General features: G+C 37.6%; 1 protein-coding gene across 1 annotated transcript; it reads right to left on the bottom strand.

Annotated features, from left to right (window-relative positions):
- Positions 1 to 167: 167 nt before the first annotated feature.
- LOC113227261 lies at positions 168 to 16,843 on the bottom strand. Its single transcript, XM_026460162.1, has 12 exons — positions 16,577 to 16,843; positions 14,234 to 14,404; positions 13,400 to 13,498; positions 13,040 to 13,181; positions 11,838 to 12,356; positions 8,912 to 9,018; positions 8,622 to 8,789; positions 5,194 to 5,913; positions 4,881 to 4,987; positions 2,831 to 3,026; positions 1,626 to 1,721; positions 168 to 1,146 (listed from the first exon to the last, which is right to left on the bottom strand). The coding sequence occupies exons 1-12, from the start codon at positions 16,667 to 16,669 to the stop codon at positions 1,018 to 1,020; spliced, it is 2,547 nt and encodes an 848-aa protein (XP_026315947.1). The 5' UTR covers positions 16,670 to 16,843; the 3' UTR covers positions 168 to 1,017.
- Positions 16,844 to 18,660: the final 1,817 nt, after the last annotated feature.

Here is an 18,660-nt window from a genome sequence, read left to right as displayed (position 1 = left end):
TTGACAGAGTTTAATAATAATAATAACGCACACACTCAACATAGCCCCGCACCAGGGAAACCCTGTGTCGCGGGTGCCATGGACACACACATAGACAACTACAAATTACACCCAAACTCACGAGAGAAACAAATGTAGGCCACACAAATATTTCTCCCGGCCCGGGAATCGAGTCTGGGGCCTCTGCGTGGCAGTCCCTCCAATAGTAACCGTTCGGCCACACAGTTAATGCTATAAAAATTCGCCAAATTAGTTTAACTACTCGCAATTATGTATAATACAAATAAATAAAAATTCTACTACAATGGCGGATTTTTGTAATTACGAAAGTGTAAGTTTATGTTCCTCGATGAAAAAATAAATAAAAGGCAGAGAGAGAAACGAACAAATTCAGTCTTACAATTGTTTTTAAATAAATGTATATCAATTTAGTTATGAATTTTGCTTAATTTTCTTATTCATTTATCTTTAGATATATAGTATTCATAATTTATTCCAAGCATAAAAAAAACTCCTTGCTAACTAACAAACTTTTAAATTTGACTTAAAGAAGAAAAAAATAACCGCTATAGAAAGTTCATCTTCTCGAACAACGGTGTTGAAAAAGTTTCACGAGTTTGTTATAATTATATTAAATACAAAAATCGAACACAAAGAAAGAATCCTTCGACCCGACAGGACTCAAACTTGCGACCACGGGATTCCGTCCCCACTGTTTTACTAACTAAGCTACAGTTTTTACAATTTCTTCTATGTGCCTGTTATAGATCTTTAACTAACTAGTGGTGTAATTTCACAACAAATAAAACAAATAAATAATATAAAGTTTCACAATTGAATGATTGTGGATTCTTTAGGAAAATCCGTTCAGTATCTTACATAGAGTTAGATTGTAATTCCAACCTAAAGAAATAACCCTGTAAAACGTCACGTGGCCATTGTAAAGAAGGCCTCATTGACCACTTGTGAATTTGATTAGTTAACTGACTCCGTAGCGCAACTTCAGAAGTGACGTCCTCAATCCGGCATGACCCAGCTGTCGTACACTTCTCTCCAGTCGATCTGCTTGAAGTACGGATGTCGTTTGATCTCCTCGATGCCGTCCTTGCCTCCGCCGAGGCGTTCAGAAGGCTCCGCGGTTAGGAGCTGGAAAGCAAATGTCAGGTGTAGAAAAAAATCTTAGAAAATTATCCACCACCATCATCGCTTATTTTAATTTTTGAATTACGCACACTTGCGTTCCGGTTTCAGGGTGGTAGGCGCAGTGGCAGTGCCCTTCAAATCTTTGCGATTTAAAGCTCTGAGTGGCACCGCAACTGTTATGGACAGGAGTGTCGCTTGCTATCGCACGACTTGTTCATCCCGTCACTTAATATTATAAAAAAAACCGAGATGCTGTTACAGCAGGGCGGCCCTTAGTTCTAACCGTCTGCATAGAATAAACCCCTGTTATAGTTCAACGTCACTGCTATTTGTTGCTCGTCACACGTCTTTAACAATGGAAAACAGCTAGTCTAAAGTGTAGTGGTCCTTTTCAACTTTTGAATGCTGAGAACAGTTTGTTCAGCAATGAGATATGCAATGGGCTTATTTATAATGACGATGAAAATAGCAAATGTCTTTACCTGTGTTAGTAATGACTGTGCTTCCAATGGCAACCCGTCAGGAAACTGTAGAATCGTGTGACTTGTGAATTCGTGGCTGTGGTAATACGACAGTGGCTGGAAAATAGCAATTACGTATTTTTTAAACTGTTAAAGAATTTCAGAATTTATAGTGAATGGGTTTCGAAATTTCAGGACTTGATATTTCGCTGTAAGTATTAAACTAATTAAATTTTAGAAAGACAGACCAACGGAATTAACTTCGGGGAATTTGCTCAATGGGTTTGGTTGACACAAACCTGGATTGGAAAAGTTTGTTTTTCTTTTTAATCCAGTTTATGGTAAACAAAACTTGGTAGCAAATTCCCCGGAGTTAATTTCGTTGTTCGTCTATATACAAAAAATAAATTGTATAATTATCGGAGAAACGATTTATTAAGGTATTTACGAATTGCAATGAATCTGGTATATAACAATAAATATTACAAATAAGAACAAAAAATTTTATTGATAAGTGACAGTTAAATAATTTTTCATTGGGCCAATTGGTTCCAGCAAGACTCGAAGCTCGTTTTTATCTAGTGTTCGGAGCGGTAATTTTTTTAATTTTCGTCGTTCAATTTTTTCAATTTTGTTATTTTATTACTTTGGAGAGTGACTTTCTTTCTCAGTTAGAGAGAGAAAGTCGCTTTCTTTTTGGAGGTATTGACAGGGATAGTGGAAAGAGTATTTTTCGGTAGCATGTTTTAATTGTGTACCACTGTATTGCTGAAAAAATTATGTGCAGCGGGTGTTCTGGAAGGAGTACGAACTAATTTGAGACGTACGTAACTATTAGCCGGGGTTTATTTTTAAGTGGTAATTTGTTTTGATGGTGGGGAAATGAAGAATTATTGGACGGTAGAAGGGTATACGAAGTCTTAGGAAGTATTAAGTTTTTTTTTTGTGGGAACAATTATGATACGGTCAATTTTCTAGACGACCGGGAGTTGGTTCTTAAAACGATAATTTTTTTTAGTGCGGACGGTCTTAGTTTTCCGGTAGTATCATTTTGTTGTACGGGATGTAAAGAATTGTAAACGTTCACGAGTTCTTTGAACGCCAACAGATCGAGTCTTTTAGAAGGGCGGCTCCTTCGCACGGGAAGAGAGAGTCGGGACAGCAGAGGCGGGTCAGCGTAACGAAAACGCGTTGCCAGGCCGGCCGGGCGCCGGCGCGACACTCACCAGCCCGCACAGCAGCTCGTACAGCAGCGCGCCGAAGCTCCAGAAGTCGCAGGCGGCGCCGGGCGGCGGCAGCGCGCGCAGCAGCTCGGGCGCGCAGGGCGCTCGCGGCCGCCGCTCCTCCGCCGCGCGGCCGGCGCGGAACGTCAGCAGCGCCTGCCCGCGCGCGCCCAGCAGCACGTGCGCCGGCGCCAGGTCTCTGGGGGCGCGCAGCGACAATCTCAATTTTGCCATTTGCGAGACATTCTTAACGCTTAAGTGGGGTGTAGCTACATTTTCAAGCTACCGTTTTTATGTTCAACTCAAATGACCTCCTCGCTTGCGTTTCAATCTCACCTACGTAACGAAATATGTCATGCAACAAGTTAAAAAACCCCTCGCCGACGCGACCGTCAGGCTGGCTCGTCACCTGTGACGCCCAGCACTGAGGGTATATTCAAAAATCGCTACCTATTTCCTACCCTCTCTAAATAATCGCTATTCGCCTTGGATATATTCTAAAAAATTTTTTTTAATAATTTACCAGCCGTCCCGATATCGGGATGACTGGTCGCCACTTTGTTCAGCACGAAAAGAGCAAATTTTCCAGAAATATTTATTACCAATAAGTACTACCTATTTGCTAATTTCACAAATTTAAAAACATACGCTCCTCGTCAACATTACTTTAAAAAATATAAACAATTTAAAATTTCACGAAGAAATGCCAACGCCTACCCTTTATACTCTAGCAATAAAACACCAAAAACTTTTAATTTTTAATTTAATCAAGCCCTTCTTCATAAAATTTTCAATTAATTATATTTTTTCAACTAATGCAAATAGGAAACATATACCTTTAATTCGCGACAGTAGCAAATAAGTAGCAATTATTGGTAACACATACTTCTGAAAAATCTGCTCCCTTCATGCCAAACAACAGCCACCCTGATATCAAAATGACTAAACAATTATTTTTTAAATTTCTCCGAATATATCAAAGATAGCAATTATTTAGAAAAAGTAACAAATAAATAGCAATTCTTGAATATACACTGTGCCAGATGCCGCAAGCGACCAGCCATCCCGACGGTCACCTTATCGACCGTAACTGTAATAAAAAAAAGTCCCATGGATTTTATTTGGGACATTATAGTCAAGTTAGCCACCATGCAATCATACCATTTACGAGCAAGTGTGATGAAAATATATTATCAAACATATATCTGACATATTCTTGTGAGAATAAAATGCCATTAAGTTTTTAATTTTTATTCAATGTAATGTCATCGATCTAAATAACCTTTAAAATATAGTTTTTATTTAACTAGCTTTAAACCTCGTAAATAAGAAATTTTATATATCACCCCAACCCTTTATTACAGAAACGTATACATTACACCTTAGATAAATTTATGAGTTTTATGAAGACGACTATAGACAACAAGTTTATTTTTATTCCTCCTATTAATATTATGTCTGTTTCTATTTCCCATTAAAAAAAATACCATTCTTTGTAACATTAATTACATTGTACTGTGACGTTAGTGTAAGAATATTAACCTCTTTAAACTTATCGCTCAAAGACACTGTTTTTACTACCGTGATATTCATCTGTTTCTGGAATTAATTTAAATTTTTAAATTTTTGAACGTTCAAACGTTCAATTATTTTTTGTTAAATTATTCCACTAGTTTGTCATCATAATTGTTAACACTAATAGTCTATTAATTTGTTATTACTATGTTTACAAAGATGGACCTGTAGGGCTAGCACGATAGAGCGCGACTAGCGCGAAAGCGACATAAAACGCGGGATACTGCTATTCTCGCATAGACATATCGCACTTTATGTCGCTTTCGCGCTAGTCGTGCAATATCGTGCTAGCCCTACTTGGGTGGTTCGTGTACAATCGGACCGAACTAATTGTTTTTTGAGTATTTTGGGACTTTTCTATTAATAATAAATTAATGCCAGTTACTCAAGCATATCAGAAAAGAATAAAAAAATACTTTATTTTTTTATAAAACATAGGCTTACCAAGAATCGACTAGTTTAGTTCAACAAAAGATACCTGCAAATAACTCCATAGTTATGCAAGCTTTCCAGAGCGGTTAATATTTCCGCCCCCCATCTGCACACAGCTGAAGGAGGCAACAAATCCTTGGGTCGGGGAGTTAGCTGCAAGACAAACATATAGGTAAGCTATATATATTTCACAAATGTCTTACAACTAAACTGTCTTTGGAACGAAAAAAGGTACAACTAATATTTTGATCAAAACCTAGCAAATTTTTGTGGATATCTCAATAATTTCTTATAATTATTAATACAGTGTTAATACAGTCTATAAGTGTGAAAATAAAGATCCATTCAAAATAACTTACCCTATTCGAAACAGGTGTCTCAACTCTTCTCTCAATATTTCGTTCATCTTTTTGCACATCGCTAGCTTCTACAATTTCTATTTTTACCTCGTCGTCAACTCTATCTATGTTTCCTGTTACATCTTTAGCTATCTTTTCCTTTCCTTCGTCATCTATCTTTGGTACTTCACTCAATGCTTTATCGACATTGAGTAATAATTTTTGGGAATTTATTACCAATTCGTTTACAGATATTTCCATATTATCAATATTTTCAGTCTTATCCAAATTGTCAATACTAACATTTTTATTTTCTAAATTTTGAATATTTTGTTCAATTCTATCTATAATACTTATATCGGAATCAGTATTTAGATATTTTTCTTCGTATTCAGTTTTTAAGTCGGTTTTTAATATAATATTTTCAGTTTTAGCTATTTCTAAGCCTTCGTTATCCGAAGGAGTATTTTTCACTTTAGGTTCAGAGAAAACATTTTCCAAATTTACTTCCCTCGCTGGTGTAGTGGGTACGGACTTGGCGTAGTTTTTAATATAATCGAAAAGATTTTCACCCGGTGCGTAAGACAGAATGAGAAATATTAAATTGTTTGTTTCAATGTAGAAATGTAAAGGGACCATGTACGGAATTACAGTCGGCAGTATTGGTTGGCGAGTTTCGTTCGCCGTTTGAAGAAAATACTCGTCGAATTCTGTTAGATTGTTTGGTATTTTTCGAATCACCTGAAATTAATGTAATAATTTTGCAAAACCTTGTAAATATTATGTTAAAGATATGTATTTTGTCCATGTATGGGGGTAGCACACATAAATTACACACCGTGAAAAGACGCAAAAGCATAAAAGTAGCTGTGATTACTGTGTTTAAGGACGCAAACCGTGAGTAACATCTCATAACAAGTTTCGAAAGAAGGATGGCGAAAGTGACCCTAACTCAACGCAGTGCCGTTCATGGACTATAGTTTATGCCTAGTTAATAACTAGCTTTATTATTTTGATTTTTTTATTAACCGACTTCAAAAAAAGAAGGAGGTTCTCAATTGGACTGGAAGGTTTTTTTGTATGTATGTTACGCGATAACTCCGGTATTTGTGAACCGATTTTCATGATTCTTTTTTTTTGTTGGAAAGAGGGTACCTCCATAGTGGTCCCATTTAATTTTGAAGAAAAACATCTATCTCTAAGGATCGTATTCTAGAACTCTACTCAATGCTCAAGTCAGGATTGCAATTGAAACACAAGCACTGGAAATACGACCCTAATGGCAGGGACTTGAGTATGATTTCGAGTGCTTTAAACCATACTCAAATCCTGACTTGAGGATTGAGTAAAGTTCTAGAATACGACCCTAAGAGTGGCTGTTCACGCATGAAGATTCATTTTTATAATAGTGCCTAAATTTTATTATAAGGAGCAATTATTTTAATGGTTGATTTTGCTATTCTCCAATTCAAGGCGTTTTTCTCTCAATATACCTTGAGTAGTAAGAACCGATTTTTATTATCTCCTGTGTCAAGTCCCGTATAGTGGCGAACTAGGGGATGAATCCGGATTTGTTCACTTTCCGGTAACCGATTTCAATAAAACTTGGTTATTATTATATAGTATATTATATGTAATTCCATGTACTTTTGAGGTCGGTTTTTTAATTGTATATTATTAGAAGTCGGGGAATAAAGAAATTCCAAAACAATGTATTTTAGAATAGATGTAAGAACACAACGCAATCGATTCAGTTCGACCATAGATTAGGTAACGTTCTTGTACGAACGTTTCATTTTAAGCATGATTGAATGTTTACCTTCATAAAGTATTGGTTATTTTATAGTACACACATGAAACATTAAAGCTATAAAATTCCTAATCGAATAATCAATTCAACAATAATGACAAGGTAAAAAATTAAACGCAATGTGACAAAAATGTTTAGACAATATTTAAATTAGTGTTGGGCGTTAATCAATTAAATTTCAATCAATAATTCAATCAGATTAAAAAATCAATTCAATTGAAATCAATTGCAATTAAATCAGTTGCGACGCGTCGCAATTGATTTAATTGCGATTGATTTTAATTGCAATTGAATTTAATTGCAATTGATTTCAATTGAATTGAATTCCGGCCGGTTGGGGGCCCCGGTTGGGAACCACGCTTGGGGGCTCCGGTTGGGAACCCGGTTGGGGCTCCGGTTGGGGGGCCCGATTGGGGCCCAGTAGGGGGCCCGGTTGGGGCCCCGATGGGGGGCCCCCGGTGGGGGCCCCAGTTGGGGGCCCCGGTTTGGGAGCCCGGTGTGGGGACCCCGGTTTGGGGGCCACGGTTTGGGGGTCCGGTTTGGGGGCCCCGGTTTGGGGGCCCCGGTTGGGGGCCCGTTTGAGGGCCCCGGTTGGGTGGCTCAGGCCCCTTACCTGGCCCCTAACCGGGCCCCCAACCAGTTCCTCCAACCGGGGCCCCCAAGCGGGCCCCCCAACCGGGGCCTTCAACAGGGGCCCCCAACCGGGCCGCCCAACCGGCCCCCTAACCGGGCGCCCAACCGGGGATCCCAACCGGGGCCCCCAAGCGGGGTTCCCAACCGGGCCCCCAACTGGCCCCCTAACCGGCCCCCCACCGGCCCCCTAACCTGCCCCCAGCAGGCCCCCAACAGGCCCCCACAACCAACGCCCTAACTCACCCCCATATGCCCTATAAATTTATCATAATTGTCAGTTTTAATTGTTAATTGTTAATCAAAAACATTGAAAAGATTGAAAATTGATTAAATGTTAATTGTAGATATTTGCGATTAACGATTGATGAATTGTTAGTTGCGAGAACCGCAATTAACAATTGATTAATTGTTAATTGCGGTTCTCGCAACTAACAATTGATCAATCGTTAATTGCTGTTTCGCAATTGACAATTAATCAATTGTCAATCTTTAATTGCCAGAACAATTAAATTTTGCCCAACACTGATTTAAATAAGAGATACGAAAGTTAGCAAAGGAACATTTTGACAAGAGGCCTCTTGCCAATGTCACTTTGAGATTGAGAACAGTGTGACCATTTGTGGCAGGTTTCTGCCATTTGTGTAGATTTAATTTTCATTCATTTTCATTGCGACAGAACATGTTAACGTTGTATTAAACGCGGCAGAGTTTGGCAGCTTTAGGAAGAACACGGTGTTCTTTATTATATTTAGGAACAAACTGAAAACTTGTTGTTTTGGCTATTATGAATAAACATCTGAAACGAAACACAGTACAACGGTATAAATATAACCTATATCAAGGTTATAACCCCAGCTTCTACAGGCTGTACTCAATAAGCTTTTTTGATGCTTTGATAATGATTCACAAGTATTAATAAGTATCTTTAATGCACGTCGTCAAAAACACTGAGTCACAAAATACACGGGATGTCGTCATCCTTCTTTCGAACGCATCACAAACTAACCTTCATTGCATAACATTTTTGTTCCCCTCTATGAAGGACCAGCATAACGCTGGCACCGAGCACTCCAATAACTCTGTACAGAGAGAGATCTTCGTACGGTCGTCGGAGCATAAATATGGGGATAGGACAATGGACGGCACGAGGGCCAGTGTCTCGTTCAGGGAGGAGCTGGAAACGAGAGAGAAATAGTTACAAAAGTTAATTTAAAATAGCACTGTATGAAAAGCATTTTACACCTTTTAATTTGTAATCCGTTATAATTATTTCCATTTGTATACGATCATACTCACACTTGGTTCAGCTTCCGAAAGATGATTTTTGTAAATAGCCTCTGCATATGATAGGTATTTGTTGGTCTTCTCTTTTATTAGAGCCCGGCGTTGGGGATCCGTATCCGCTGTAATATTTGAAAAAAGTACTTTTGAGAGGCAACTTGGCGTTTAAGGGTTGATACAGACATTTTTATTAGATAACAGTCACAAAAGCCGTGACCTGAAAAAGCTATACGTTGGTTTTATTAATAAAAAAAACAGGTGTATAAATAACTACTTTCATTTACAAAGTTCACCGAGGAACGAGGATTGAACTTAAAAAGTGGTAAAACTCATTTATTAATTTCCCCAATTCATTTTAAAGTTTTTTCTTTGTCACACCCATAAGTTAGCCTAATAGTGAACAACTATCACTCTTTCAAAAGATTAATTGATCAATAACAAAATCATTATTAATAATAATTCTATACAATCAAAAAACAGCTCGCTGTTAGTCAAGTATTATACAAAGTAGTGGAAATTGAAGTTACGCTGTATGATCCTCAATAATATAAAAAATTATTCCTGCTGGACCACTTGCCCTGTTAGGGATTTTATGGTAAACAATGAAGCTTTTTAACCCACTTCAAATAAAAGAGGAGGTTCTCAATGAGACTACTATGTGTGAATGTTGGAAAGAGGATCTGTGTTGGTCCCATTTAATTTGGAAAAAATATTCCACTTCTAAGGGTGGCCAACTATGGGATGAATCCGGTTTTGCGCACTTTCCGGTTACCGATTGTTAACTTTTAGTTTAGTTTCAGTTTGTATGTGTACACACAACATACAAGTATCGTACGTACATACAAGCATTAAACTTGTAAGTACGTATTCGGTTTTTTTTTAATAAAAATTACGAAAATTATTCTTTTTACCATTTATATTAATGCTTGAATATATATTATAGATAGAAAACACTATTTATATCTATATTTTTATTTTATGTATGATGGAAAGCGGTTACCGTCGCCTATGAACGCCTGCAATACCAGGGGCGTCACGAGCGCGTTGCCGATCCTTTAGGACCCACCGACTCTTTAGGACCCTTTATTGCAACATACAGGTTGTCGTATCTTTATAAATAGAATTACATAGTAATAAATCGATGATGCTGTACATTTGCACGTTATTGTTCGTGGTAATAACATTTAGTAGGTAAGTTTGAAAGAAATTTAATTGAAGTGGCACTTAGTTTTCCACTCTTTATCGAATGTGAAAATCAGTTGACACTTGTTCGTAGTGCTGAGTTTGGCCCCTTTTTCACATTTTAAGTTTTAAATGGCATTCTAATTACCTGCATCTTCAATATCACTTTTCAAGCTTTTATTGTACTTGTGGATGTATTCGTAAAGATATAGAAAATCCATTTTATTACATATTATTTTTGTTTTATTATTACTAATTAATGATTTATATCAAACTAGTGACTTTTTAACCAACTACAATCATATTAGAAGCTATTGTTTATACTCGAGAGATTTTCTCGTATAACTTTCTTAAATCACGTAAGTAAAGATACTAAAACAAAGCACGCTGTTATTTTTCGCGCCTATCGAGAACAAGAATGTGCCAATAGTGCTTTCGCAAAACAATTTAGTTTATGACGAATATACCGATAGCTAAATTGAAGTGTGGCTAGGAGTTTGATAAAACGACTGATAGCTTATCAAATTGATTTGGTTTGTAATATAAGTTTTAGATTAGAGGAATGTATTAGGACGACACGCGAATCATTGGTCCTTCTTTATCATCATCAATTAATTACACGGCCGAAACGTACAGTCCGTTACACTGGCCCATTGCGGGTTTCAGACTTCATATTATGTTTTCCAAGGGTTGCAAAATGTTCAACATGCAGGTTCAACACAATGTTTTCCTCCATGTTAGTGGGAAGTATTGCTCATAACAGGGACTTAAGAAGCAATCATTCTCCTACTGGGCTACCATTCCTTATTTTATATACTTATATTGTCACTGTATATCAACAAATATACGAGTATGAGTATTTTACCATACTTCTGAGGTTCGGTTCTAATGTGTGAACTAAAGTTTTCAAGATAAGAGTTCTGTGAATTTTTTCTTTGTGGAAAGTAATAATACAATGACTAATTCTTAGTACTGTCTGTTGTCGATATAAACAGGGAAAAATACAAGACGCAAACCATTGAAAAATGTTAATCTTTAGTAAAGATATGAGATCTTTAACATTGATTTGTATTATCTGAAAATGCACAGCATTCTTTGTACTCGTATACAGGGTGTAATCGTTAGGTATGTCCAGGCAATTATTCCATAAATATAAAGAGATATTAAAAAGCTTTAAACTGATATCGACAGCACGTTACTTAATGAATAAATCGCCATCAATAACCATTTCAAAATTAAACAGAAATATCCAAAATTTTAACATTAAACGATTCCATAAATTTAGTATGACATTCATAGAGAGACTTTACTTCTCCTACTGTAAGAGGTAACAATAAGTTAACAGATGATAAAACTGATATAAATAAAGTAATAAAACAATCTTACTTACGTACTTTCGATATCAGTTTAAAGCTTTTTGATATCTCTTATACATATTTACGGAATAATCGTCTGGGCACACTTAACGTAATCCTTACACCTTGTATAGGCTTGTGGATCAGCCATGGTTGGTTTAGTTATTGACCAAGAGAACCCAGGAGTTTTCATGTAATTTCTGTAATCATGTAATATCTGCAAACAAGTGCAGTAATTATAGGAAAATCTGTAAAAACAGAACTAGTATCTGTCGTAAACTTGAGCTGATATAGCCTAACGCCTTTCATGCAGGAGTTTGTAAGTTCTGGCCAAGTTTGAGCATGATGGTGCAATAACCGAACCCCTCTCCTTAGAGGATATTTGTGGTAAAGTTTATACTCACACTGTACTCCAATAAGCATCTTCTCAATCCCAGCTTTGTAGCTTTCGAATGCTCTTTGATACTCCTTCATATCCTCATACCTTGCTGCCAAGTTCAGCATATACCCCGCTTCAAACACATAACTGTCCTCAGTCTTTGTTTTATTCTCTACATTAGAAAGAGATAATTCACTTCTATACAATGATACTCGCGAATTACTTCTTGTGTAAGAACTTAATGACACTGTTTCAGAGTTAGAAACTCCACTAGTCATAGTATGGTAGTCATCGAACCTCGATGTCGATGGAACATCAAAGTTAATTAAATCTGGCAACACTCTTTTGACACTGGGTTTGGCTTTGTCTATAGTCACTTTGTCTAATTCACTGTACAAGTCACTACCTATGCTTTCCAAGGAGTTTATTGATTCGAAGCTGTCAGCTTTTGAGATGTTGGGTGTTGATGGCATTTCCACGTCTGCAGCTTCATAGATTGGGATTTGAGAAATAAAGTCTGTCTCGTCACGAACCTCATTACGTGCTGTGAAAACAATTGTACAAAGTTTTTACATTTATTACTTTATTATTAGTCTTCTTTGTTAAGTTCTAGATGTTTAAGGGCCTATCCATATGTTTGGCACTAAATTTTATTCCGAGTTCTCATTTTGTGTGAGTTTATTACCTCTTGACACATTAAATTATAAGGTCAAAGTGCTGAGAGCTATTCAATGTCATGCAAATGACATGTATTTCCGTCATACAAAGGTCTACAATAAATTTCTGACTGAAATTAGGAATTGCTAGTAGTTAATTAACTGTCCAAAATTTAAAATAACATTATTTAATTACTATAATGATATCTACAATATTTCTTTCTAAATTTACATTATAACTGTTTTTTTAAACTAGACACAACTGTAATTTTTTGTGACTGATGTTATTTTATTGAAGTATACCGAACAAAGCATTGCACGAACGTTTACATAAAAGTTACGAAAACTTTGTATGCCGCAAAGTGGATTATTGTAACTCAAGAGTTTATTCTTTATAATTTGTCTAACACGAAGAAACAAAGAATTTGAACAAAATTAATTAAAACAGTTACGTAAATGCGGTAAATTTTTTTTTAATGGTTGAATAGTTTTGCGTGTCATTGTTTTCGTGGTCGCTCATTGGAAATTTGTGGTTTATATTGAAGGTCAAAGGAAAATGGTATGTGATTACCAGTATGCGCTGGACTCTTTGAGTCGTCATCAGAAGTCTGATACTCCAGTGGAGGAGATTCCTCAATGGGCAGATGGAGCGAGGAGCGGATGGCGTTAATGGTGCCTGAAGACGAGGACGATGAGGGAGCTGGGTAGCCCGTCTGGAACATTTGCACTAGTTTAGCTTTAGAGGGCGATGTCGTACACCAAACTCAATTATTGTGAATGGTGTAGTGCCTTTCTGTTTCTTTCCTTTGAGATAAGGACTCATTGTAACGAGTCGACATATAAAGAGTCGACAACAAAAAAGTTGTCGACTCTTTCTGTGCATGGTGAAAAAACAAGTTTCCAATATAGAAAAATGCCATTCTGTGCTTACTTGAAGGAAATTGACGAAATCTGTACTTGTAAATAGAAGCTTGTGTTCAGCTATGAACTCCAGTAGAGTTTTTATTAGCTTCGCACGTTCTTCAATCACCTGGAAATAATAAATTATTATAATTAATAATAATAACACACACACTCAACATAGCCCCGCACCAGGGAAATCCTGTGTCGCGGGTGCCATGGACACACATATATACAACCACAAATTACACCCAAACTCACAAGAGAAATAAATGTAGGCCATACAATTATTTATCTCGGCCTGGGAATCGAACCCGAGACCTCTGGGTGGCAGTCCAGCATGGTAACCATTCGGTCACAGAGGCAGTTAATAATTGATCATTCTTCCTGCAAATCAGAACATAAAATATCAATCTCATTATCACTTTCCATCGGGTGAGATGGAGGTCAATCGCGCACTTATTTTTATATAAAAAAAAATTTCAGTTACAAATTCAAATAGAGCATTTTTGCGCACTCAAACCTAGAAACCAATAAAGAACATCATTTGTCTACACTCTACAAGTAGGGCTAGCACTATAGGGCACGACTAGCGCGAGATGCTACTATTCTCGCATAGAGATTTCGCGTTTTTGTCGATCTCGCGCCCTGTCGTGGTAGCCCTACTGGTGACATTGTGGACAAATGTGAGCCTATCACTAATTTGAAAAAAAAACACAGTTTTATTATGTTACAAGGTAAGGCTTCTGTCTGGTGACCTTCAAGCAGATTAAATATGCATACTGCCTAACACAATCAATCCTTATAGGAGCTTACAAGCTTCTTTGAGTACATTCACATTTAAAAGTACAGAATTATGTCTCACCTGTTGCTGAAATCGTTTGAAATAACTATGACGCACAAGCTCAGGGAAGGTCCCTCTTAAATGCAACCCAGCATGCAATCTTCGCATGCTATTATGTAATTGCTGTACATCACTGTACCGCTTCCACACTGACACTACAGTTACTGCTTCAGGGGAGGCAGTGGGAAATAGCTGAAAGAGAAAATGGTTTTAATTAAAACATATTCATTCAAATAATTCAGAAACAGTAAATAAAATAATAAATAAAAGAGTTTGGTCAGAGAAGTACCACCATACCTATTTCTGATGCCCAGCAGTAAATATTAGTTTTTAATGGTATAGGTGCTAATGAAACCACAGGAACATGGGACTATTATAGTATTTATGTCTTAGGGTGACAGGTGCGGTGCACGAAAGGAGCCTCCGCGCAATGGCGTAATATTTATGTCCTCTGTGTGGCACACCCTGATCAACAATCGGCAACTATGCTACAGCAATTGGCAAATCCTTTCGTCACGACGGCAAACACGTCCCACACTTCAGCATGGCGGCTACTACTAGCGACGCGGGTAGCAACAATAACATAGTGTATGCCATCAATACAATAAGAAGTAGACAGATGCAGCAGCAGTGCTCCCCGGTTTTTACGATTTAAAACCCTGACTGACACTGCAACTGTTATGGCTTCATTTATCGCTAAAAATGTAAATACACTGTATTGGAAGCAGTGGTGGATTTGCAGAATTGGCCGCTCTAAGCCTCAGGCCATGTAGTGAGTACAAGCATCCGTTCTGTAGCTTTTGAGTTTATCGTGATCAGACAGACAGATAGATGTAGTGATTATACATTACATTATAGACATGTAATATATCTATATTTTATAAATAAAAAATGTACAAAAGTGATTTAGGAAGATTATTGTTATACAATGCGGTGCAGTTTGGCCCGCCGTAATATGCGTAAGCCATTACAATATTGAGGTACTTTGAGTTATTTCTTGTTATCATCAGTGATTTTTTTTTGCCACGATTGGCTACCCTAGGCCCGGGCCTACTGGGCCTTTGGGCAAATCCGCCGCTGATTGGAAGAATGTGGCGCTGCAAACAGGTAAATAGGATATAGGAGACCTTCAGCCAGAGAAAATGAAGAACAGTTGGCTGTGGGAGTAAGTTCACCTAGATTTTACGTGTAGGTCCTTTGGTAATTACCTTAGCATACTACAAGTAAGGTATTACTTATTCAAACATATCATGAATCAAGTAAATTTTTTTCTTATTCTACCAAGTGACGGGACGAACTAGCAGTGCACCTGGTGGTAAGCGACACACCTGTCCATAACAGTTACACTGCCACACGAGATCTTTAAATCTCAATGATTGGGGCACTGCCCTGTCTCCCGAGACATAACTTTTTGATGATTCAAACTTTATCAATTCTATGTGTATGTCGTAAATATCATACTACTCATAAATGTTCAGTATGAAATAACTTATATTTATTGTGTAATCTGAATGATTCATACAAGATATCTTTATCTTTTATGTGTATTTTGTGTGTTCAGACCTGGTCACAAACAAAACACAGCACAGTGTTAAAAACCCTAAACAAAAATAATTATAAGGTAACAAAAGACACAGTTTTAAACCAATGTTAAATTCATGCATAAATATTTAGCAGTATTTTTGAAATATTGAAGTATAAAACCAAAGATTTTTTAAACAAGTTTTTAAAAAATCATATAAAATTGGCTGACAGTACCACTGTGCATACACTTTACTGTGACTTTTACTGTGACATACACTTTATTAATAACAATCAATCTTTTAAAGACAAAGTAGACATTGCTATAACCCATGTTGCTCCAACCCTCCAGGCAAGACTCGTGCTCAGTAGTGGCACATATCAGAATTAATTATTTTAAAAAAACAAAATTCATATAACTTACATAACCAAAAACAGCTCTTAACTGTTGGGTACTGTTTCTCCAATTAAAAATTGCAGAAATAATTAAAACGAGAGTTTAAGCGACACGGCAATGTGAAATTTATGCTTATAAGAGAATGGCTGTTGTTCTCAGTAATTTTCGATTATAACTTTTACTGTGTAAAAGTAAGGAGAATTCTCGCCTCTTCAGAGGTATGTGGTAGTTTCAATTAGGCGTAAGCGTTAAGGCTGAATAAATTAACTCGAGGTCATGAAATAGAAGATAAGTCGAAAACAAATACTATTTTTCCCATACGAATTTATACTGTATAAGCTCTGATAATTTCGTTTGTAGAAGCAAATATATTAAAACGGAAACATGTCCATAAATTAGTCCTACGGATAAGCTATTGTGGGAATTAAGAAAGAAATAGGACTCACAACGCTAGTTATTTTGTAAATAGTGAATCCATTGTTGTGTCTTGCAGTTTCGTCGACGGAAAACCGGCGTACCCATTTGTCTTTATTCGACATTTTTAACAATTAAAATGGTAAATGCCATGTAAAAACCACTATACACCACTGATAAGAACAAATTTGTAACCGATAAACATAATTAGTATAGAATTAAAATGAGTTTTTCCTTGAAATAGCCGAAATTGTGTTGGCGAAACCTATACAATATACATAATAAATACATAGTGTTGCCAGGACAAATATGAAAAAATCGGAAGATATTGCATCGAAAAAACAGTACATTGAGGAAAAAAGCAGTAGATGCTGAACTTTCGTTGTTTGAAACACTTTTAATCGATTTTCTTCATACATTGTCACATAATGTGTGTGATGTTATCTTACGATGTTGGTAACTGAATATAAAAATTGTATTTTAGCCGACTTAAAAAAAGGAGGAGGTTTTCAATTCGTCTGCATGTTTTTTTGTATGTATTTTACGCGATAACATTTGGCAGTATGGCATTTGTAAACCGATTTGAATGATTCTTTTTGTTGGAAAGAAGGTACCTCAGTAGTCATCAACAGCCTATCATAGTCTACAGCTGGACATAGGCCTCTCCCAATGTGCGCCATTTCACCCAGTCCTCAGCTCGTTGCATCCATCTACTGCCAGGAGCCCTTCGCAAATCGTCACTCCATATAGCCATGGGGCTCCTACATTACATTCTCCGAGCCGTGGTCTCACTCAAGAAACCGCTTCCCCCAGCGTTATCGGTACTTCGACAGATATGGCCAGCCCGCCCACTTCAGCTTACTTATTCTACCAGTTATGTCGACGACCTTAGTTCTCTGTCGAATAACCTCGTTCCGAACCTTGTCCTTCAAAGAAACTCCGAGTATAGCTCGTTCCATAGCTCGCTGAGCGACTTTGAACTGGTGAACTAACCGTATCGTGAGTGTCCACGTCTCGGCTCCGCATGTCATAGCAGGTAGAAGGCACTGATTAATAAACTTTGTTTTCAAACTTTGCGGTATGGGTGACGAGAAGGCTCGACGTAGTTTACCAAACGCTGCTCAGTCAAGCTGAATCCTCCTCTTGGCTTCCCTTTCGAAGTTGTTTCTACCCAATCGCAAAATCTGCCCAAGGTAAATGTATTCGGAAACAATTTCAAGAAGGTGGCCTACTGCGATTGGCCTCGGGACAATATAATCATTGATCATGACTTACGTTTTATCCAAGTTCATGCCGAGACCAATGCGTTGCGAGGCGGATGCTAGGCTGTCCAGCATTCATTGTAGCTCCTCCAGCGACTCCGCCATTAGGACTTTGTCGCTAATCGCAAGTGTGAGATGCATTTTTATGTTTATTCCCATCCTTCTCCAGTCCAGCGTCTTAAACATATCTTCCAAAGCGGCTGTAAACAGTTTCGGGGATATGACATCCCCCTGCCTAACTCCTCTGCGTAATTGGATGGGCTTAGAGTGCTGGCCCTGTATTTGAACACTCATGGTAGTGGCGTCATACAGGCATCTCATCACTTTGATATAACGAAAGTCTACCTGGCATCGCTGTAAGGATTCCAAGACAGCCCAGGGTCTCGACGGAATCGAAGGCCTTCTCATAATCCACAAAGGCTAGACGTGGGGCTGATTATACTCTTCTGTCTTCTGTATAATCAGCCTCACTGTGTGTTTGTGGTTTATGGTACCATATCCCCGTCTAAACACAGCCTGCTCCAGTGGCTCAAACTCGTCGAGTCTTCTGGCGAGATAATTCGTAATGACTCTAGAAAACAGCTTGTAGACGTGGCTTACGAGAAAGATGGGCCTATAGTTCTTAAGTAGACATTTATCTGCCTTTTTAAAGAAGAGAACTACTATACTCCTGTTCAACTTCTGAGGAGTTCTCTTACAGTAGATGACAGAGTCAAAAAGCCCCCGAAATTCCTTAATAACAGGGACTCCTCCAGACTTGAGAAGCTTTGTAGTAGCTCCGTCTTCACCTGGGACTTTTCCGTTTTGAAGCTGTTTTAGAGCCAATACGATCTCGTCTTGGTTGATTTCTGGCA

Source organism: Hyposmocoma kahamanoa, unplaced genomic scaffold (genome assembly GCF_003589595.1).
Source record: "Hyposmocoma kahamanoa isolate Upper Pololo Valley unplaced genomic scaffold, ASM358959v1 204, whole genome shotgun sequence".
NCBI classification, from domain to species: Eukaryota; Metazoa; Arthropoda; class Insecta; order Lepidoptera; family Cosmopterigidae; genus Hyposmocoma; species Hyposmocoma kahamanoa.
This window is presented reverse-complemented; position numbering and strand designations above follow the sequence as displayed.